The 17,221-nt window shown below is 44.7% G+C and overlaps 1 protein-coding gene across 2 annotated transcripts in view; it reads left to right on the forward strand.

The window, feature by feature from the left end:
- The first annotated feature begins 825 nt into the window (after positions 1-825).
- NPR3 (natriuretic peptide receptor 3) overlaps positions 826-17,221 on the forward strand; it is a 47,923-nt gene continuing 31,527 nt past the window's right edge. For both annotated transcript variants that reach the window (XM_051804467.1, XM_051804466.1), the window contains exons 1-3: positions 826-1,841; positions 6,410-6,532; positions 11,136-11,302. In XM_051804467.1, the coding sequence (XP_051660427.1) occupies positions 1,136-1,841; positions 6,410-6,532; positions 11,136-11,302 (996 nt within the window). In that variant the 5' untranslated portion in view covers positions 826-1,135. The remainder of the gene's footprint in view (positions 1,842-6,409; positions 6,533-11,135; positions 11,303-17,221) is intronic.

The following is a 17,221-nucleotide window of genomic DNA, read 5'->3' on the forward strand; positions in this document are numbered from 1 at the left end:
AGAAAAGGCATGCCCATTTTAAATGGACGCTAACCAAATCTTAAGCACAGCAGCTTTATGGTCAGTGAGTAGAGCTGAACAGGGATGCCCTTCTGACCTGGCAGTGTTGTCACAAGAATTCAAAAAGTTCTTTTTTTTTCCCAAGAAAATAATCTCAGAACAGGACTTGTCTCCTTCACTGGAGGTAACCTCTGCTGCTTGGGGCATGAAATTGTGGGAAGTGACAAAAAATGGCATCTGGACCTTCTTGGTGCAGGGGTCTCTGAAAGACCCCAGAGGGACACTGGCAGGGGTCACATATCCAGTGCCAACTTCCTCATAGGGTTATGCCGTGCACGGACATCTTTCTAGGCGAGGAGATGGGAGCAGGACAGCCGTGCCTGTGCCTTGCTGATGAGCCCTTCAGGCTGGTGCCTTGCTTCAGAGCCCATCAGCAACCCCTGGTGCTGATGCTGCAACCCCTCCTTCCCCAAACGCCCCAGCCCTGCGGCGCACCGACCCCTGAGCCCTCGGGGTGGCTCAAGTGCTTTTCTTATGCAGCTTAAGAAGGCTGGAGCAACCCCAAAAAACTATGAAAGTGCAACGGGATCCTTTTACTCCCCGGCTCCAGTTGCGGGGGACTCGCTTGGCAGGGGGGGCAGGGAGCCGAGCAGGAAGGTACACGAATTACACACACATCAGTGTCAGATGCGTGCGATAAGGACACCCCCCCGCCCGCCCGCGGAGGTGTGCAGGGCGGGGGGGCCGCCGGAGAGAGGGGGCGGGCGGGAGGGAGCGCCCGGTCCGGCTCCTCCCTGCGCACAAACCCGGCCGCGCCGCGCTGGGTGTGCGGAGACGCCGCCGCCGCTCCCGCGCTACTTAAGCGCGGAGGGCGCAGCCCGGCAGCCCCGCGGGGAGATCCGGCGGGGGGCGAGCAATCATAGTAGTAGTCGTCTATCTCTAAGAGAACGAGAAAAGCACAGCCGAGATGCTCCGTCCGTGACCCGCAGGCGGGGAAAGGGGTGGGGGGGCCAGGTTGTGAGTCCGCCAAACACCTGAGAAATAAAGCACGACCGAACAATTTTCGAGGCGGGCGGGGGAAGTGGGGGGCGAAAAGTTTGCCGGAGCTCGGGCGTCTCTGGGGGGGGCGGGCGCGATGCCGCCCTGGCTGCTCGGCAGCCTCTGCTGCGTCCTGGCGGCGCGGGCGGCGCTGGGCGGCGGCTCCGCGGGCGCGGAGGAGGAGGAGGAGGAGAAGCTGATCCGGGTGCTGGTGCTGCTGCCGCAGGACGACGCCTACCTTTTCTCGCTGGGGCGGGTGCGCCCGGCCATCGAGTACGCGGTGCGGAGCCTGCGGGAGAGCGGCGCGGGTCTGCCGCCCGGCTACGCCTTCCAGCTCACCTACGAGGACTCGGCGTGCGGCAACCGCGCCCTGTTCAGCCTGGTGGACATGGTGGCCCTGCAGCGCCGCCGCCCCGACCTGCTGCTGGGGCCCGTGTGCGAGTACGCGGCGGCGCCCGTGGCGCGGCTGGCGGCGCACTGGGACGTGCCGATGCTGTCGGCGGGCGCGCTGGCCGCGGGCTTCGGCGCCAAGGCCGGCGAGTACTCGCACCTCACCCGCGTGGCCCCCGCCTACGCCAAGATGGGCGAGATGCTGCTGGCCCTCTTCCGCCACCACCAGTGGAACCGGGCCACGCTGCTCTACAGCGACAGCAACCCCGAGCGCAGCTGCTACTTCGCCATGGAGGGCGTCCATGTGGTCTTCCAGGAGGAAGCCTTCCACATGGCCGTGCACAGCTTCGACGAGACCAGCCGCCACCTCGACCTCGACGACGTCGTCCGCGCTCTCCAGACCGGCGAGAGGGGTGAGTGAGTGTCGGCGAAGCGCCCGGCTTGGCTCCTCGGTTAAGGCTGAGGCAGTGGGAACCCCCGGGGAGGAAGGACCTGCGGGATGGGGGGAGTCATGGTCCGTCCGCGCCTCTGGGGAAACTCGCTGCGGTGCTGTGGCGGCATCCCCGGGTCGGGCATCCCCCGGCAGATGACAACTAGCAGCCCGGAGTGAGAGCTGTGCCCGCAGAGGTTCATTAGAGCTTTGCCTCCCGACGGCGGAGAGGGCGGCTTGCCCTCGGGGACCGCGATAGGAGAGTTTTGTGGCATAGTAGGAAATCTGCTTTCTGCTGACCGTCTGGTTTACTCAAAATTGCCCAAATCTACAGGTTTGCAAATGTGTTGCTTATTCTGTGACATTTCTGCAATGACTCTGTAAGTTCAAAGACTAAGCAAAGATGTTTTCTTCTCACCCCACTGTGTCATGTAGCGGGAGCTATTTTCACACGCCTGCCACTGGACGCCCCTTCGAGTACTTTATAAATAACAAATGCGTTTAGGTGAGAGGGTCATTTCAGGGGATGGGTGCGTGGGAATCGCTTGAGCGCGTGCTGTGTTATTTGCCACCAACTGTTAGCAAAACAGCGTGGAGATAAATGGCTTGTAAAACGTCTTGGACAGTCACCCCTGGGCTGGATGAACTGACTTTGCATCATGAAACACTAAAACAAAGTGCTTCAAAACGTGCAGTTTTGTATTTTAGATGTATTTTAAAGTGAGATCTTGCCAAGCAATGTGTGGGTATATGGGCTTATGAGAAAGATGTTTTCTGTTAGAGGGTTTTACCAGACACAGGCTTCCCCAGCAAGTTATTGCAAAAGAAAAGATGTATTCTGGGAGTGGACCACATGATTAAGTACTTCAATATCTTCCAAAAGAGTCATAGATGTGCAGAGCCCTTTGTATAATTGTTACATATCTTTGTTTTAGAGTGTTAAAATGGCATCAGAATTGGACAGATAAAGATCACGCGATGTGTGGTTGGCAGAACTGGTGTTCTGGTGCTGTAGGCTGTGGATGGAGCAGCCTTGCACTGCTAATGTTGTGCTGCTGTGAAATCCTTAACGTGCAGGAGTGTGTGTGAGATAACTGAGGTCTAACAGCATATGGCTATTTAATTCTCTATTCGTTATTCTATTCACTAGGTGCTTAAAATAGAGCTTTCCTTGTAAGTATGATTCAGGGAAATACAATGAATGGAGAGAGAGAAGTGTGTCAGTGCTGAAGAAATTGCTGTATGGGGAAAGATGCTTGTCATGTGTCTCTGTGTGTAACTTTCCTGATGCTGAGAGGAGCATAGCAGTGTACTTAGAGCAGGAAAAGACAAGTGCTTACTCCAACCCCACTCCTCAGACCATGCTGACAGTCAGGAAAGAGAAGCTTGCTTTCAGTGTGACTTAAATGTTTTGCTGAGGTGAGACCTTTGGTCTTTCACCATTCTGGAACTTGCAAATGACCCAACAGGAGTATTTCCCCCCCCTTGTACCCTGTGGGGTCACTCCATCTCACCTCTTCATTTGTCACCTGGCTCATGCCACTACTGCAAAATGCAGCAAGCGGGGCCCTCCAGCTTCCACTTGTGCCTTTCTGACTTTAAAGACTGACTGCAGGACTCACTTGGCACGTTCCTTTGGGACCTTTCAGGTTACCACAATATTTTAAGTTGTGCATTGTGTGGGTGCACTGTATGCTTTAGCTGACCAGATCAGGTCTTCATGTCTCCTGGGGACTCCTTGGAGCTCCCCGTTGTTGCCAACAGGGCATTGTCCAAAGTGCTTTATAGAAATGTTTTTGTTTGATTGGTTCCCAGTTTTTGACAGCTCCTGTGTCACAGCTACTGTGACACTGTGTTGGGCTCTGACCTTGCACCATGTCATGTTTCCAGAGATTGCTGCTGGCTAGAGTCCCACTCAAGTGGTCAGGCTTCGTTGACCTGCCTGAGTGGGAGTGGGCTTTCAAGCAGGTACCTACTTGAAACTCTCTCAGAGCTGAGAAGGAAACTGCCCCAGCAGCTGTCCTGTGGGGCCCGAGACAGGGGCTGACCCTATGGATTAGGCTGCTGCTGGCTGGGGGTTTGCACTGAGCTCTCAGCGGTCTGGGAGGAAGAGGTATACTCAGCCATGCACCCCTCTTTACCAGGGACTGCCTGTTCAGTCCCTGGAGCCACTTGAAAAAACTGAAGTCTTAGAGCCACAACAAAATCCTGAAAAATATGATACTAAAAGTTAGGCACTTGTCTTCAATTAATTTCATTAGTAATTCAAGCTCCCTTACAGGCTCAGTTAGCTGCACTGCAGACTTGATGCTGTAGGCTCAGGTCACAAACGCAGAACTGTACTTAAATGCATAAGTATGTAGTCCATGGGATATGTGTAGCAAAGGGAACGCTTACTCCTTTATCTGGAAATAAACTCTAAAAATTTGCAGGACGAGTCAATAATCCTAGTCAATAAATTCAGCATGCTAGTATTAGAATTACTGTGGTCTGCGTGTATTGTGCTGGAGGGAGAACATTTTGTGTATGTTTGCACTTACGTGTTTGTATGTACACAATAGTATGGTACAGATGCAGATTAAATACATAATTTGCGTTTTTTGAAGATCTTGTGAGGCATGTCTGCAGTTTATTTGCTTCAAAATCTTGAAATATGTAATCTTTGCTCTCCTGCTGGGTTAAAACCCCCATCCAAATAGTTAATATTACTTCCATTGCATTCCTTTAGAGGCTTACAAAATATGATTTAATGTATTTTAAAGTAGTTCCCCACACACACTCTTTCTTTTATTCTTTTTGGTCAAAGTCTTTTACTGGTGTTGTGGGAATCTCTTTGATTCCATCTACAGATTACAATTTTATGATAGATGTGAATTACAAAGGCAAAGTCAAGGGAGAATTGAGAGGGCAGCAAGGAAACGTTTCAAAAGGAAATCTCTCACCTATACTGAAATTAGGAACAGTGAGACAAATTCATTCCTGATGTGCATCTGGAAAAGATTTGGTCCAAATTTTATTGTAAGAATTTTTTTCTTCCTCTTTTCCTTCATGCTAATATACTTCACAATAGTCATGAAATATGTCTTGCTCTGTTGCTCTGGAAATTATTATATTACTCTGCTATAATCAGTAGGACAGAGCTATGCATGGTATAACTCTCCTGAAGCACGGGGATGTACTGAACGTGACTCACTCCGGCGGCACATCTGGAGGTTATGCCTGAGATGGCATCCAACCAGAAAAGCAATGGGAGAAGATTCATTGTGTGCGAAAAGATTTGGCCCGTTTGGCCTTTTCATTTCTTATAATAGAAAACACTTCTACCCAGAAGAGTTGAATGTGGTTTTGATTCATTTTTATTGTTGGTTTGAAAATATTTGCGTACATTATTGTAGCTTTTGAGTCCTGCCATGCGTGACGGCGTTCTTGGAAACGTGCGCGCAGTCGGTTTCGAATCATCGTCCTAGCTGGATCTCTTATGACTGTTGTAGGATATGTCCCCAACGTACACACTGATGAAACACTTTCCTGCTCCCTGTGATGTCAGTAGCTTCTTACCTGTAGTCTTGTGAACTTGCATAGCAGTTTATAGTGTAACATGCTCTGTGTGGGAGTTGTCTCCCTATTGCTGAAGACCTCACCTGAGTTTCTGCTTTCTCTTTGCAGAAGGAAGGGATAGCAAGGAGAGTAGTCCCCTGCCCAGCAGGTCTGGGGAGAGACCTGTCAACCACAGTTGTCACAGTGTGGATCAAGGTGCCCACACAGAGCACACCTGTGGGCTTGTAGGTCCCATTGCAGCAGTAAGGCCCCTGCTTAGCTCTTGGTCGGTGATAAATGAAACTCTGTGGTGTTTAATCTTGTACCCACCTTTAATCTTGATGCTTAGAAAGTGGCACTTAATTTTCCTATTTCTTAATATTAAGCATCCCATCAAAGATTGTTGCTTAGACTTATTGTATGGTCTCTGGAGAGAAAGTCATATTCTGGAAAGATTCATACCATTGACCTTGCTGCACAGGTGCACAGATGCTGATCTTCCTTAAGTGCAGAGAAGCAACAAATTCTATATCTAAATATTAGATATCTGAAGTGAAAGTGGTTGAATCTATGCCAGACTGTTCAATGGAATGGAAATTGAAATGGTAGTGCCATGGTATCACCTTAATTCTCCATCTTCAGATTGTTTTATGTTCACTAAGAAGTAACACCAGAGGCTTCTGGTTGCAGTGTACTCTACAAATATATGCAGCTAAAGAAATTTGGAGCCAGAACTTATCACATCTTGCACAGGTACAAAACTAGATCACACAGAGGCTCTATTTAATTATCTTCTTCAGAGGAGACAAGGGAGGAGGAAGCCTCCCTGTGTTTGCTACCTGTCTTTTCAGCTGTTTGGGAAATCAGCTTTGTTTGCTATCTATGTTGTCATGTTTGTTGCAACACTGGGAGGACAGCTGAGGTCACTGTCTCTGGCAGTATTCATGCTTAACAGGCTGTTCCCTGAAGTTCTTGAACTGCTTCTTATCTGTGTTTCTCATTTTCTTCCACCAGTTGTAATCATGTGTGCCAGCGGTGACACTATCAGGAACATCATGTTGGCTGCTCATCGGCAAGGAATGACCAACGGGGACTACGCTTTCTTCAACATTGAACTCTTCAACAGCTCATCATATGGTAGTGTTTTTCTTGCCCAGGTGTATTACAAAGTCTTTGTAAGCTTGGTAGTATTTCTAGATTTGTTAGCCTCAAAATATGCAGCACTGAGTCCCAGAGAACACCACTGTCTCTCCCTGTTGTTGCGGTTGTCTTCCTCTTGGGCTGTGGCATTGCAGGAAGTAAAACAGACCTTGTGGCTGTAGTTGATACTGGGTGGGTCACAGCATAGCACAGGGGTTACTTTTTTTGTTACTTTTCAGGGAATCAGCACCAGGCAGAGACATTGGTTATGGTGTGGGTACCCCACTCAGCACTGTACTCAGGTCTAGGTGACTTGCACTATCCCCACACTTGTGACTGCCAAATCTTGGAGCAGGGGTACTCCTGGCTGCCTGGTGACCTGTGGTCTAAGCAAATGGCTGGAAGGAGGCACTAATGACAGCCAGTGCTGTGGGCAGCTGCGGGCCTTGGGTCTCCAGAAATCATCTCTGTGCTGGAGTGTCCACACATCTAATTTATTTCACATTTTTTCAGAAACAGTATCTGCAAAAATATTCAGCAGTGCTATGTTGAAGGGAAAGCGCTAGATGGGACACAGGCAGTCAAGATTTATTAAAGTGGATAAAAGTGACTGACTCCACCACTAAGTGAAAAGGATCATATTTGTCAAACTAAACTATGATTTCAAAATGTGAATTAAATACATTTTCTTTTTAAAATACACCTAATATGTCTGTATGCCATAGTATCAAGTGTAACTGCATGTTACATCAGTGCATGGCAGGGACTATACCTGCTCTTAGGTGCTGCAGCTGTCCCAAATTTCCAGTAATATTGGAGCAACATGTTTGCTGAGTTTAAACATTAGATGGCTGAAGCTGGGGTAAGTTAGTGTCTTGAAACTAGGTCTTATTAAAGTGTCAACACGGCTTTTGAAGAGAGAACCTTCTTTTGCTTTCTTTAGAAAAAATATTTAAAAAATAATTTCCCCCCTGCAGATTGCTTTAATTAATCCACTACAATAACAAATTATTTCAAATTAAAAACGAAATGGGAGTTGAGAAGTGAAAACTTTGGATTTTTTCTTTCTTTAAGTCTCAGAGGCTGAGCAACAAGAACAAATAAATTCAAAAAAGGATAATTTTTTTTTAATTAATCAGTTAATCATAAATTAAGGTTTTTTGCATAAACTTTTTGTTACCCATCTACCACCACTGAGATTATTTCACCGTAACCAGTGCTGTTTGACACACTGTATAATGAAGGTATGTAACTCCTAGAATGCAGAGATCTAGATATGTACAGAAGTACAGATACTGCTACGTGTCTAGGTTAGCTAAAGAGTGCCAAGTTTTGCCAGGTAATAAGGAAATTGCTTAAATAACTAAAAGATAAAGTTGCAAAAGAGGATCATAGCCAGGGGTTTGAATCAAGGTTTGCTTGTTCAGTTGAGTGACTTTGGAGTGACTTTATCCCTGGGGACAAACAAAGCTATTTGGCATTGCAGCTTTATTCAGGACCAGAGCAAAAAGCTGAAGTTCTACCCATATCAGCAGTCACAAAATCCTGGAGTTTTTGCCCTTGTGTTAGACTGTGGGAGTTTCGTAGACTTGACTTTACTAGAAACCACTGATCAAATAACTCTTCTGACTGCCAGCATTGACTCAGAGTAGAAATGCATCAGAAGTGATTCACCTGGCCATGTGCGCAAGTCTGCGTGTGAGCTGGGCTGTCTTTGGAGAGAAGTAGGCACCTCTGGACAGCAATTCATTTCATCCTTAGGTATCCACTGTGGCTCAGATGGATCCCTTACAACTGGTGGTTTCCTTGCCTTGGCTGAAATGGGCTCAGGGTGACTACCTGGGAAGTAGTAATGTGGAGATTACAGCTGATGTGGGGTGAGTGTCCCCAGTGATGCAGCCCCAGGTAGATGGCACTTTGCCCAGCCAGGTACAGGGCAATGCTGGAATTCTGACATGCAGCCTCTGTGGGGGACAGTGGTGGGAGCAATTCCCATTTGCCCCCCAGTTTGTGGGAGCCTCAGCACCACCCTCCTTTGCATCACAGGTACTCCTATCTTCTTGTAGCCTTTCTAAGGGATTAATGAGAACTGGCTGTCTTCTGATGTAGTGTAGTTGGAATGTGGCATTTCCTGACATTTCTTTTAAACCAATTTTTCTGTTTGTGGATGTGTTTCCCAGGAAATGACTGTGCATCAGAAGTTGACTTCTATGCAGATGGTAACTGCATATGAAAAGAAAGCATAAGAGAAGTCTAGAGAAATTCCCCTAAAGCTCATTCTTCCCAGTGTGCGGAGATAGTAGATTTTGTACTTTATAAAATCTAAGAGTGGGAGTGATTGGGCAATTGGCACTGCCTTTATGTTTAGATGATTTTATTGCAGTTTGTTGTTGCCCTCTGTTCTGAATATTTTTAATTTTTCAGAAGAACAGGCATATTAAATGCCAAGGCTGCAATAGTTGTACACAATTGAACTGTAACGAGATGACCCCCCACAAAGTAATCCATGAAGGAATTTAAATATGTAAATTATTCTAGGAAAACTCTTATGCAAGTGTGCTGTCCCCACTCTCAGTGTCAGGATTTTTAAAATGAAACATGTATAGTGTCCAGGACAGAAACTTACACTACCTTCTGTATTTGCATCTATAATCTTACACTTTTTAGCCATCCCATCTCCATTTGTAAATGCAAAGCCCTCCTTTCTGTAGTCTCTGCTCTACTTGAATGTTGCACCTCTAAAATGCTGGTACCCAGCTGGGGCATAAGCTTTTTGAGACTCCTGCAGGGCTTGTACTTCTCTTTTGGGGAATGCAGCAAGATGTGCTAGCTTACAATTGCTGGAAGTGCATTTCTTTCTCTTGGAAAGCAGTAAGGAGGACAGGTACAGGCGCTGAAGGGAAGAGTGGCAAAACCAGACACTGGGATGTTAGTTGCTCTCCTGTATTTCCACTGGGTCTGATGAATAGAGTTTTGGTGTAAGTTATTTTGGCTGGTTAAATTTTGTATGGGGAAAAAGTCCCTAAATGGAGGCATATGCATCTAGAGCTTCTTCCTAAAAAAATGAAATCACTTAAAAAAAAAAAGAAAAGGAAAGAAATATCCAAGTTCTTGATATGTCCTGAGTAGTGTTGGGCTGTGATAAATAAGGCTTTCCTGGTGTGGAAAAGAGAAGGAAAGGGGCTTAGGTGCTCCTGTGTTTCCTGTCTTGTGCTGGGAATGACAGGAGCTGCCCTGGAACCAAAAGCTGCAGGAGAAAAGACTTAAGTTCCAGAAAAATGCAGGTCCTTTGCTCGTTCCCATGTGCTTTCTGAGAAAGCAGAGCAATTCTCCAGTTAATTCCCAGCAGCAGTGCCAGGGTGCTGGGAGGACAAAATGCAAGTTCTGTTCACCTGCTTCAGGGGACAGAGGTGGTATGTCTATGACTTTGCTCTTGCAGCCATGTGAGGCAGCTGGTAGTGCTGTGCGAGGAGCATCATGGTTTTGATGCTTGGATTCCATCTTCCTTAACGTCTCCACTCCCAAATCACTTACTTCTCTTGGTCCAAATGACACCATGGTCCTCAACCCAAGGAAAACCTCTCTCATTCCAGGTTCCCTTGTGCTTCCAGATCGCCCTTGGGAGTTTAGCATTAGTCTTTGCCTTGGCTCATTTAGCCATAATGGGGATTATTGCTGCTGTTCAAACAGTAAATTGTTTAGCTTTTAATTATTTGTAAACGTTTAAAGGCACACTGCTTAGGGCTACCACTGTACCCTCTAGCCTTTTTAAGTTATCATTTACATTTGAGTTATCGTTTATATTTTAGCTATAATTATTATTCACCTGCTCCAGAACAATGTGAACCTTTCCACTGACATCCTGAAGCTTTGGATCAGGGTCTCAGGGCCTGCTGTGGCCAGTGTCTGTTCTGCAGAAGGACTCCTCTGCTAATAAACAACTAGTCAGCTATCCTGCTTTTTAAAAATGTGGTTTCTTTACTGGTGGTCTGAGTTAAATTGTTCCCTTGCTGTGACACAAAACACGTGTAAATACAGCGTAGGCGCAGGATTCCATTTTGTTTCCAAATGTTCCTTTTCCTCTGAAAGCTGGGCTGGTATGGCAGCCACGGCACACATGGTTTTTTTCCTTGACTGCAGTGGGAGAGCTGCACCGTGTGCCTCCCATTCAGGGTGATGCTCATCATATTGACTTTACTGGTGCCTTTCTGACTGTCCAGGAATGTCGCTGGTGGAGTGTTGTGTAAGAAAGTCTTGGTGCTTGAATCTTCCCTCCCTTCTTCTAACTTAAATATCTCTGCGTTTGAGATCCAGCTTGTGTGTTTTGTTCCGAGATGTCTTCTCACACTCAGGCTTCACCCCACCCTTTGAAAATAATCAAATACAGCAAGGGAATAGTTGATCTTCAGTTTGCATGTTTACTTCCCACCAGCTATTCCTCACTGCCTGGTTTTCTTCGCATCTGGAGAAGGTTCAGTTTTCCCTTGTATTCTGCTATCTCCCCAAGGTGCACGAAAGGGGACTTTTGGGTGGAAAAAGGAAGGCAATCCTATAATGGTACCTAGTTTGGAGCAGGAAATGTGCTTGTTTTCCCCTTTAGGAAATGGTTCTTGGAGAAGAGGAGACAAACATGACCTTGAAGCCAAGAAAGCGTACTCGTACCTCCAGACTGTCACTCTGCTAAGGACCGTGAAGCCTGAGTTTGAGAAGTTTTCATTGGAGGTGAAAAGTTCTGTTCAGAAGCAAGGTCTTCATGAGGACGACTATGTAAGTACTTGACGAGATCATGGCATCTTCAAAAACTTGCTCCTAATTAAAGCAAAAACATCAGTGAGATCTTCCCAAGACAGAGTCACCTGGGTTCAGTTGCAAAATCCTCCTGTTGCATATATAATTATTTTTTTTTTTGGTGGATAATGTAAATAGCAAGAACAGACTTGGTCTAGGTGCACTAGATCTGTACACCACTATCCATGACTAGTTGGCCTGTGCTCATCCCTTAGTTCATCAGCAGGAAGGCTGGGGAAAGGCAGGTTGCCAGGTCTCTCACTTTACCACCAATTACTTGTCTTCTTCTAACAGGCAAAGAACTATAGTCTTCTTTTTTGTTTTCTCAGAATAATTATTTTTTTTTAGACTCAGGTCTCAGAAAGGTACACTCTCAGTATTGCATCTGACGAAGTTATTCTTGGTGTGAGTGAGAAAAGGGGTCTTATTTTCCAGCAAAGCATATTTAGGTAGTTGCTGTTTTTCAATTTGAACTGTCTAAAGTATCACTAAAGTCCTTCCAAGTTGTTTTAAGCCTTGGGGTATGCCCCTGTTGTCCCAAGATGGACGTGGGAAAGATTTTTTTAATCTCTCAAAATGTAGAAGGAAAATGCCTTTGAAAATTGCTTTTGAGGTACTGCTAAGCTAGTTCGTTAGGCATTTTTGTAGAAAAGTCATCTGTGAAGGCAAAAATGTATAGCACATACCTATAAGGATTCCTTCATGCTGATACAAGTGCTTCCCAGACAGTCAGCCTTCTCTCTGGTGCAGAGTAAACTTTCCAAATATAAAGAAAAGAAGCTTGAAGAGAGTTCGGTCAGCCTTTAGCTGTAAGAAATGAGAGCAAGGAATTAATGCCTGAAACTCGCAAATCAACCCAAAGCCTTCATTTTCCAGCTCCCACTTAGGCACCTACCTCACATCTTTGCTTCAAACATTGTGTCCCTCACAGGTAGAGACATCATCTTCAGTTGCATTATGTTGTGTTAAAGAACCTTTCCTGCAGTTTATTCTATAACTTATGCTGCCTTTACAAAATTTGTGCTTCTTAGAAATAGAATATATTTTATTTAAATATTAAAATGCTAAACTTGAATCACATCAGTAGTCTGTATTTTTCCTGTGGTACTTTCAAAGTCTAGCCTTAGTCTTTTGAAGGCATTTTTTTTTCTTGGGTTAGTGGAGAAACCCAACTAGCAATTTCAAGGTGCTGCTCTCTGAAGAACCTGCTAAATGAGTTCAGAAGAAGGCATGGAACTGTAATTTGTGCTGTTCCTCCCTTTGCTCTCTATGTGCCCCTTTGCAGGTGTTGCTTAGCAAGCAATGTACCTTGAATATGTTCTATGTGCCCTTGGTTATGATTGGTGAAAAATGTGATTTTGAATATTAAAGATCCATTCACCTGCAGTTTTGTGACTTTTTTAGTCTGGGCAGTGTGACATCTCCCCAGATCAGAAAAGCCTTATACTGCTGAGAGCTCAGGATGCTGCCTGTGGGTAGCTTGGTGGCAGGCGTGGGGATGCTTTGCTGTTCTGTAGGATAGGGACCCTCTGCAAACGCTGTACCGTGTGGATTTGTTCTGGACAGATACAAGATACTCTGTCATGGTCAAGCAGAAGTGAAAAGCAGAAGAGAGCAAATTCCCCTGTGCCAACATGGGGGAGATTTTGCAGGCTGATGTGCTTGTTGGGGAAATGCAACTGCACACCCACTGCCAGAAGTGCTCTTTTCTGATTCCTCACTCCATGGTCTGTCCTGGAAATGCTGTCTGAGAGCAGCTGTGGGGAATGTCTCCCTACCATCTCATCCTTGAGCACCTTCTGCCTGGCTCTGAGGGCTTCCTCTCTCTATGTCCCATTTCCACCTGTGATCCAGAGTTTTTCATCTTGTTCCAAACACTCCTTCACACAAAAACATCAGCTTTTGCTAGGATTGGGCAGTGGCATGGGCCCCCTCCTGCTGCTCTTCCTCTTCTTCCTTTCCCACCTGGCTTTCTGCACTCTTCCCACTCTGTTCTTGCTGGGACAGAGGGAGGATCTTGTTGTCTCTGTACACATACCACAGCTTCCTGCCATCTGAAACATCAATCCTTGATTCATAGGAAGCCTTAATAGTGGAGGCCGTAGGGATCTGGACTCTCAGTGGAGGAGCTACAGATCATGGCTATGGGGGAAGGAGGTTTGATTTGAAATGCAGAGCGTCCTGGATGCTTACCTTACATAGCTCTTAGCAGACCCTTCTCTACCTGCTTTCTCACAGCACTGTAACAATGGTAAAATAAAATGTCTTCATGAGAGTTGGTCTTGGGTTGAGTATCTCAAAAGAACATTAGCTGTGTTTCTCCATTAACAGCATGTGAATTTTAACTTTCTGGTTTGCTTTTCATAATTTATGGTGAATTATACATTTCCCCAGTTTGAACAGTGGGAAAGAGATGCTTCATATTCCCTTAACTGATTGTCCTGCTACCCTGTTCAGAGGAGAAACGTTTTGGTGCAGCTTTCAGAATTAAAAAAAAAAAATCCATTCTGAAAATTAATTGTGAAAAAAAAAAAGCCAGACTGAAGACCAATTCCTTCCTCTCTGAAAGATTTGTGGATAGTGGGCACCCATTAACAATGCTTCATTGGCAACATGGTAAGAAAGTGCTTTGGGTGTGCATTAAGCAAGGCTGTGTCCTCCAAGGGAAGACTTGGAGGGAGAACTCCTTGAGTTGAGTGGGTGGAAAGTGACAGTGATGGATTTTTCTCTGCTGGATTCTGCTCCTGAAAACAAAAACTATGCGGAAAGATAGTCAGTAGTTCAGTCCATCTCAAGTCCTATCTACGGGTGTTGAAATATAGTCCTCATTCTTTTCTGCAAGCTTTGTCCCAAGAGGATGAACTTAGGGAGGTTTGGATTTGAAGCATTCAATATTTCTGCTTTTCTGTGTGGATTTTTTCAGTGTCATGGGAAAGTGGGGCCCCAGGTCTGTGGTCTAAATTATCTCACAGTGACCCTAAGTCAAACAAAAGTCATTAGTGCTGCCATTTTGTCCTGGCTGCTTGCCAGTACTAATCCTAATGGCATTATTATCTAACAAAAAAGAATATCATAAAAATGGAAAATAAGCAGATGACAGAAGGAAAGATAAGGGAGACAGAAAGGGCAGAGTTCTAAAGCAGCAGCTGTCCCATTGCCAGATGCAGAACACATACGGCCCTTGGAGAAGTAACAGGTCAAAGAGTGTTGGCCGTCTCCATCTCCAGCTGTGAAATTACACAGAAAAGAGAAAAACGTGTTCGGGGTATGGCATTCCCAGGTCAGAAGTTACTGTGGTTTCTGCATGGGTGTTATCTTGTGGAAATAGAGAAGGTGGAGGAACCTGTGCCTTATGAATGAGCAGGAAAGTGTGGAAAAAGAAATTTCTTTGACTCTTCCGGGAATCTCTCTTCTGAGGGGAAAAAGCTTCTTTAAGCACCTTTTAACTAGACAGCATTGAAAATAAGAGAGGTTCTGAGAAAGCATCTCAGAAGTATTTGGGTAGGTTGTAGTTGCACAGGATGGGGCTAAAAATGATGATGTTCCCTCTCTGCGATGTCCCATTGCAACATCCCATTGCAAACAGTTGCCTGAGACCACTAGCAAATACTATTAGTTTGGTTGTTCACCACTCTCTGAGTATTGTCATGTTAATGCAACCCAAAGAACTGTGGGCTGAAGCATTAAATCTGTGCAGCCATTGTTTGAGCATTCAGCAGTGTCATTATGTTTTTTCAAGAAGCATCCTGTAGTTTTGTGGAAAGCCTGACCATTTTATTTTGTGCTTACCTGGAGAATGAATTTGCTGATAAAATATCCTCCAAAAAAGGAGGAATTTTTTCAAAAATCTATTCAAATTTGGGGTTCAATAAGGACATTAGAATCACTTTAATGCTTTTATACCAATGACAGCAGTTTTATGCATTATGCAGTTAATGCATTAACAAGACATTAACAGCAGTGTGTTCTGGTCTCTATAAACCAACTGAGATCCTTGGTTTAATTGCAAAATACAGGACAAGCTCTCCTTGCAGACCTGTAGCCTAGTTGAGCCAGACAGCAGTGGGAATTGCATGCAGTTACTTGAAAGAAGAATTTGAAACTGTCTCTAAATTGGTATGTGAATAACTCCCAACACATACTGTAGTTAAAAATGTTTATGAATAAACAGTATTTCAGTTAAAGTATATGCATAAGCCATTTTTATTAAATAATGCTGAACACTTAATGAATTGGCGGTAGGCTGCAGTTTGGAAGCTCTTAATGCACCTTCTGTTCCTGACTCAGGCCTAGGATTCAATAAATGCTTTTTTTATGTCCAACCCAGTATTCTGAGCTGGGATGATTTTACAGCCCAGGATATTTGCTCTTCTGAGGTTACAGACCACCCATGGCTTGTTTTTTCTTGTCCTTTAAAAGCTGAAAATGTAACTAATCAAACAAATATTTCTGCTGTGTTAACTACACGACAGCATTGTTCATGAGGTAGAGGCATGGGTTTTATCCTACCCACAGCCTTTTTCACCCTGAAAATGAGCATCAGGAAAAGCAGACTGGAGCCTGATTTGCCAGTTCAGTTATCTCAGTAAAAGAATGAGCTACATAGATTAATTAGATCAGCAAAATGCTGCTACCTATTGGAAAGGGCAACTCTGTTTTATTTAACATTTTCAGCCCTCTGAAATGAGAAATGGTGCACTTAGGAGCAACTGTTCTAGCTCCAGCAGTTAACTACAAAAGCTACATGGGAGGTAGCTCATAAAGTTTATCATCTCATCCATAACATCCGTGCCAGGCTTTTCTCTGTGTGTATTCCTTACGTCAGCCTTTTAATTAGGATTGCACACCAGCTAAGATAAGGTTGGGATAAGCGAGCAATTCATTTGTGTCACTGAGATGCTGAAAATGTAACTTATTCAGTGGTGTCTGTCCCAATTCTCTTTTTTCAGACACAGGCAGGCAAGATTAATGTCCAGCTTTTGTGTCTTCTGACTACATCAGAATGGGAGAGCGTTTTGAGGAGATTTAAGGAAAAAAAAAGGCGAAAAAAACCCCTGAACCCTGGCAGGGAATAATTTGTTCAAATGAATGGGTCTATTCAACTGCTGGAGTGCTTTGCTAATTGTGTTTGAAAGAATAAAAGCAAACCACAAGCTGCTTTCAGCAGCCGGAAAAAATGAGTTCACATGCCAGCTTATTAACAAGATGAATTCTATTAGGAAAACATAGTTAGGATTTTCATGACCAGCCCTTCACCCCTTGGAATTAATGAGAGTTTCTTCAATTTCTGTAAGAGCAGCATTGAACTGTAGACTGCTAAATTTGGTGAATACAACAGACACTTCTTTTTTTTCCTGAAGTTAATGCTTTCTCAGTGGAAGGCTAGTGTCATCCACATCAGGGTCTCAGGCAAAACTGCAGTGTAATAGTATGTTATTTGCCATTAATAGATGCCATAGAAGACAGTAAAAGAAAGAAATTATTCTTCTTTCTTCCAGTGGATTTGTTTAGTTTTTCTAGCCTATCTAAGCATATTTTTTGACCCTGTCTTAAGCCATGGAGGAGATAGTACAAAACTGTATGTATATATGAAAATAGTAACATCTGAACTCTTTGGGCATGTAAAAGTTTAGAGTTGAACTTCATATACATGTTGTATATTTTCCATAGCCCCATGTTTTTACTTGGGTTTCACAGATATTCACATTCCACTTTACTAAACAGACACTCAGACATTTATGAGTAAGGCATTCTCACTTTTGAAGTGCTTGCTAGAAATACACCTTATTTCCCACTTTCAAAGTGTGAAAAATATGTCTTCCTACAAAGTTCATAACCTGCTTCTGTTTTTAATGCCTCTCTATGCTGTTTGCATTGCTAATAATCCAAAGCTAATTT

This window comes from Manacus candei, unplaced genomic scaffold (genome assembly GCF_025592945.1).
Source record: "Manacus candei isolate 608988 ecotype Guabito, Panama unplaced genomic scaffold, ASM2559294v1 h1tg000061l, whole genome shotgun sequence".
Lineage (NCBI taxonomy): Eukaryota > Metazoa > Chordata > Aves > Passeriformes > Pipridae > Manacus > Manacus candei.